Source organism: Anastrepha ludens, chromosome 4 (assembly GCF_028408465.1).
Source record: "Anastrepha ludens isolate Willacy chromosome 4, idAnaLude1.1, whole genome shotgun sequence".
Taxonomy (NCBI): domain Eukaryota; kingdom Metazoa; phylum Arthropoda; class Insecta; order Diptera; family Tephritidae; genus Anastrepha; species Anastrepha ludens.
In genome coordinates, this window is record NC_071500.1 from 57,901,972 (window position 1) to 57,907,899 (window position 5,928).

Sequence of the window (5,928 nt, forward strand, 5' to 3'; positions counted from 1 at the left end):
TTCTCTTTATAATTCGAAGCCTTAGTATTATTTTGAGCCCAATTGTATAACTTGTTTCGAGTTAAGAATGTCAAAGACTAAAATACATCGATGTATATCTCAAATTTGATGCATTGAAACGTACACAGCGGAGGGCACAAATCGATGATTCGATTTGTATAGGCTTTTTCAGATATTACGCGTCTTCAATTCGCCACCTCGCTTGACGAAAAATTTAAAGTTGAATGTTTAATTTTCAAATAGTCGAGGTATGATTGGTGGCAGAACAAATAATAAAGATTACCATAAATTACGTCCCACGATAGTCGGTTCTACGTTACCGGAACGACCCGGATTTATATCCGACCAAGGACATATATGTATGGGGAATGTTTATGCTGCTACGAGGGGTGCCTTTTATATGTCGGGATTAGAGAACAAAAACAAATATTAATCATCGAAAACCACTTTATTGTTTTTCAAAATGTTCTCCATGAAGATCTATACACTTTTGCAGGCGTTTGAACCAATTGTCGAAGTACTTTTGAGACTCTGAATGAGGTACCTCCAAAACGTGCATTCTGAATGCCGCAACCGGTTCTTCAGGTGTCGAAAAACGTTGACCTCTCAGTTTGGTTTTTACGAACGGGAATAAAAAGAAGTCATTCGGTGCCAAGTCAGGACTATACGGCGGATGACCCATTAATTCGATGTTTTGGGTGCTCAAAAATGCAGTTGTTTGAGCCGATGTGTGAGAGCTCGCATTGTCCTGGTGAAGAGTGATCCGTCTTTGGCGATTGGTTTTCCTAATTTCGTTTAAGACAACTGGCAAACAAATGGTTGTGTACCACTCAGAATATACTGTTCTGCGTTGTTCTAGTGGTACGGTTGCGACGGTGGTACGGAAGTGCTTCGTGCGCGAACAACTTTTGTTGGATTTGGCTCATCTTGAAGCACCCATACAGTCGACTGCTGTTTACTTTCGGGCTCATACGCGTAAATCCATGATTCATCACCTGTCACGACGTCATAGACGTGTTTCGAAGCCCCGCGATCGTATTTTTTGAGCATTTCCTTCGACCAATCGACACGAGCCTTTTTTTGAGCGATTGACAAATTGTGTGGGATCCAACGCGAACAAATTTTTTTGACAGTCAAATGCTTATGCAATATTGAATGTATGCTGGTCCCACTAAAGCCTTAGATTGTCTCAATCTCACGATAGGTCACATGACGATCTTGCAATATCAGTTCATCGGAACAACAACTGATTTTGGACGACCTTCACGAAATTCGTCTTGAAGTGAACTACGACCACGATTGAATTCACCATACCATCGATAAACACTGGTCCTTGATGGAGCTTCATCGCCAAAAAATGAATTGATGAATGAATGCAATGTTGCTGAGTTAATCCACGTCGAAAGTTGTAAAAAATAATTGCAGGAAAATGTTCACGATTTAATTCCATTTTTGGACCGAGATGAATCTTTTAAGTTACTGTAAACAACACAAATAGCGCTGGTATTTCAAAGCGTCCTGAGTAAGTAAAAGCCAAATAATGTCAAACTTTGCGATACAGCTGTCAGTTGCCAGATTGCAACACCAGGGTTGCCAAACCCCGAAATATAAATGGCACCCCTCGTACAACAAAAACATTACCATACTTTAAACCAGTAATAGTAAAATCGGCGCTATTGAGCTAGAACTCCATACGCAGCGTTGCAGGCGATGTGGCTATTAGATTTATCAGCTGGAACAAGCGCCGATACGTTTGGTGTTGATTTATAGCATAACACGACCGTAAACCGAATTCGCCCTGAAAGTAAATTAGCGAATGATTTTATGAAACATTTTCCGAAGCACCTTACCAGTTGAGAACAAACATTTCATCAACGTTACAAGGTATTTTACACAAATTAATTTAGAGATGTACAACTTTAAATTTTAATAGCCTGAAAAATTTTCAAATTGATTGATGAAACCGGGCTGAGGACTCAAAATTAACGCAACATCTCACAAACATTTGATTTTGTAAGATATATGCACATGATTCTAGTGTCCATGTTTGATTATTTCAATTATAGCAGCTACCAGCTCTGAATTTTTGCTTTTCAAGCTTAATACAATTTTCAGAATTTAAAAAACTTGAAGGTAAAGCTTTTTTGAGGTACTAATTTTTTTGTATCTGACACCACAGATACATATTTGTTTTGCATTAATTTAACTAGTGGTCTTAACTATACATTTGACAATAAAACAAATTATATTTCTTAAATTAAGAAATTAAATATTTTACTTTATATATATTTTAAACTAACAGGCGCCGAATTTCTTTTGTTTAAAAATGTCCGGCAATTGTTCTATTAACGTCACTGGATTAACACCGACTGCTACTAATTCGTCCGAGCTAAGCCAACAAAGCGATATCAAATGCTGTAAGGATATAAAACATAAAAGATAAATAATATTTACATTCATACGATTGAACATTTCCTGAGCTTGTTTATTTAACAGTTACCTCGAAAGATTTTTTGAATTTCAAACGTAGGCCACTAACTTTGCTGTCACTAATAACACGCTTCACCTTTTTCCCTAAGTTTTTATTCGGCGTATCCAAAGCATTTTCATCCTGCCCGTGCTCCCCCGCAGTTTTCTCCAGCACATATAAATACGCGTCATTGTGCAGAATAAAATGATTGGGATTGCGGCTATCTAATAACACATTTGACACGCAATGCGTTTCTGCATTCTCCACAAAATATTCCTGCTCCGAACAAGTAAAGCACATCTCTTCCAGATCATATTCAATGATTTTGCCATCGGAAAATGCAGCTACGAGGCGTGGCTCTTTTGCGTGAATAGCCAACGCAGTAGTACTAGCCGAGTAGCGTGGCATATTGAGATGGTGTTTGAAATGCTTGCCCTGGAATATGCTCCACACGGCGATAGTTCGATCAGTGCCTGCCCCCACTAAGTATGTACCGCACTCAGACACAGCCAATAGGTTAATGACGTCCTTTATGTGTTTGCTGGTTTCAATGCTTTCAATGAAATCCAAATCAGTGCTGCCATTGTTGACCACGGAAAATACATGTATTTGACGAGTGTTAGGTTGCACGAGGAACAAACGTTTAGAATCGCTGCTGAATGTTAGATTAGAGGCAACAACGAACTGTTCAGGAAGGCCTTTGATGCGAGCAAGTTGCGTGCTATTTTTACCCTGCACTGCTGGTACGAACCGGAAAAGTCTGATGTGCTTCTGAGTCGAATAGCACAACCATTGACCATCAGGTGAGATTGTGGCGCAAACTATGGGCTCTTCACCTTTGGTTTTGAATTCTAACAGCTTCTCGGGTGCAGTATTCAAAGCAAGTAGCTTGCGCTCAGTTGATTTATTTTTGTGTTTTAATTTACTATTAGTCGCATCATCTACAGGTTCTTCTAACTGTGGTCTGCCATCAGTAGATCCGAGACGCCAAATTTCAAGATAATTGGTATAGCGAAGTAGTAACAGGCGGCTAATGGGTGACACAACAGTACACGGATTCTAGTATAGAATAAAAGTAATAAATAAATAAAATTTATAATTTTGAAAGAGAAAGAATATCTATATTTCCCACCTTTAAGAAAGGGCCATATTTAGCTATTGTAGATACACGTTTGCTTGTTAAGGAAACTCCTAGGTATCCGTCCATACCACCAGAGAATATGCGATCACCTGCACATATTAGCGCCTTCACATCGTTGTCGTGCACATTTCGCTGCAGATATTTGACCCAACAATTGTACTCGATTTCCTCGCGTTTTATTTTAGTTTTAGCATATATCCTAATTATTGGCTCAATTCCTGAACACATTAGCATATTTTCTTCTTCATTTATAGCAACCGTAAGGACATCAGCTTTAAGCACCTGATGAGATTCTAATTGAGCTGCCATTTTCCCATCCCACACTGTAACTTGGCCACGTGAATCGCCAGAGATTATAGTAAAATCACTTAGTACGTGCAGTGACCACACTATCACTTCCTTTTTCCTTTCAGCTCGCGCAACAGACATTTTGTGCAACGCATGGCCGCTCTTCACATCCCATATGCGTATGGCGCCCAACGAACCAGTTACCAAAAATTCACCTGTGCGGTCAAATTTGCAGCAAAGCACACGCCCCTCTTGCTTGTCAAACAGATTTTTGTATTGCATCTGATCATTATCTATTTGAAAAATATTAATGTAACCCTCTTCGGTACCAACAGCCAATTCAGTGCCAACTGAGTTTATGTCTATGCACCAAATAGCATTGCCTGTAACAAACTGTTTACGTCGGGGTTTGAGCAACTGCAAATCCCATTCAATTAACTCGCCGGTAAGACCCGCAGAGAACAAACGCTCACCACTCCAAGCCATACCCTCTACTGAATTTCCAGGAGACTTTGGTATAACTTTTTCCAAATAGGGCAAATATTGCATGTCCCATATCTCGATGGATCCATCATTCCTAAATAAATATAAAATGTAAATGAATCGCTCTCGATACTAGAATGTGGTTTTATTCACCGTGAGACTGCTAGTTTATGAAATAGGTAGTTATAGGCCATGCTTTGTATAGACCGCGGCGTGAGGTTGTAAAAACGCACATTGTGGGTCTTAGTGCGCCCAACCTGATTGTTTTCTCCATTCATTATAACTTTAAACGACTTAATTTCGGACTGGTAACGTGTATTAAATTAAAACTGCGGTTCAATTCCAAATAAAATATGTAAACACGTGCGTGCAAATTTTGAAACTTTCGGAATGAAATAAACTAAACATCTGACACGAACTGGCATCGAACATGTGTGCAGGGTTGTATTATTTAGGTCTCAACAAAGGAGCACGCACAGGTAGTAGTAGCAGAGGACATTGATGTTCTCTAGTATAGTTGAGCCAAAACCACTATATTTCGTTTATGCTTTTGGTTCGTAGAATCTCACAATCGATAAATAAGAAGATAAAATAAACAATCAATCAAATATCATACCAAAATAAACAATAAATATACTGTCAATACTAATTTTTGTATATATACACATATATTTGTGGGTATTTGGCAGAGCTCCTCATTCTATTTGTGGTTCCAATTTTTTATGACTTTTCACAAATGGACACACACATTTTAGAAAAAAACGCCAAATCACCTATAGCAGGTTAGATTTTTTAGAAGATTTTATTTAATTTCCGTTGGTGTTTCTTTATCTGCCGGTATATCCGCAAATAATTTCCATGTACAATTCGGTGAGGTCTATCGCATATTTTGCAGCTTTTAGTGAAAAGCAACAATCGGCTGGTGTAAACAGCCTTTCAAGAAAGCTCTTTCAAAACAACTAATTTCCTTTCAACTAAAATTCGCCTCACCTGAATAAGTTTTTACGTCCAACCTTCGATTCAACTAATCGCTTTAATGATTGTCTTCACCCACTTGAAAATCCCACTTCCGCTCTGCTTTATTTTCTCGCAAGCGAGATAAAGTTTTGTTGACTGAGCATTTGAAAGCATACCTTCCCATTTGTAACATGTCGTCTAGCAAGAAGATTTGTGGCCTGCGCTCTGTTGTAAGCGAGAGAAATCATACCTTCCACTTTTGGAGCTCTTCCTTTGCGACATCTCGCTTGTTTTATCAAGTAAACGAGCGTTTCGAGCAGGGGAATACCATCAGTTATGTAAACGAATTCACAATGAACGTGCAACATTTTTTTTATATGTTTACAGAAACCCTTTCAGTCGAGTATTCGAACTCAAATGGAATGGAACACGTGAGTTGTTGACTTGGGTTGCGTCAATTCAGCTATTTTTTTTACAAAAATACAGCAATTGAGAGGGTGACGCAATCGACAATTTCAATGGGGAATGGTTGTAGAAACGAGCTAAGGGTATAAAAAACCGAGTACTCTTTTCAACAAAACTACACTAT

General features: G+C 38.7%; 1 protein-coding gene across 1 annotated transcript; it reads right to left on the minus strand.

The window, feature by feature from the left end:
• Positions 1-1,926: 1,926 nt before the first annotated feature.
• LOC128862494 (U3 small nucleolar RNA-associated protein 4 homolog) lies at positions 1,927-4,799 on the minus strand. Its single transcript, XM_054101153.1, has 4 exons — positions 4,536-4,799; positions 3,603-4,476; positions 2,501-3,529; positions 1,927-2,415 (listed from the first exon to the last, which is right to left on the minus strand). The coding sequence occupies exons 1-4, from the start codon at positions 4,658-4,660 to the stop codon at positions 2,296-2,298; spliced, it is 2,148 nt and encodes a 715-aa protein (XP_053957128.1). The 5' UTR covers positions 4,661-4,799; the 3' UTR covers positions 1,927-2,295.
• Positions 4,800-5,928: the final 1,129 nt, after the last annotated feature.

Bases quoted from the DNA above. Each gene is read 5' to 3' on its own strand.
- LOC128862494 (XM_054101153.1), bottom strand. From the start codon at position 4,660: ATGAATGGAGAAAACAATCAGGTTGGGCGCACTAAGACCCACAATGTG. The intron at 4,477-4,535 runs GTGAATAAAACC...ATATTTATTTAG, and splicing joins CATAAACTAGCAGTCTCACG to GAATGATGGATCCATCGAGA. The intron at 2,416-2,500 runs GTAACTGTTAAA...ATATCCTTACAG, and splicing joins AATTCAAAAAATCTTTCGAG to CATTTGATATCGCTTTGTTG.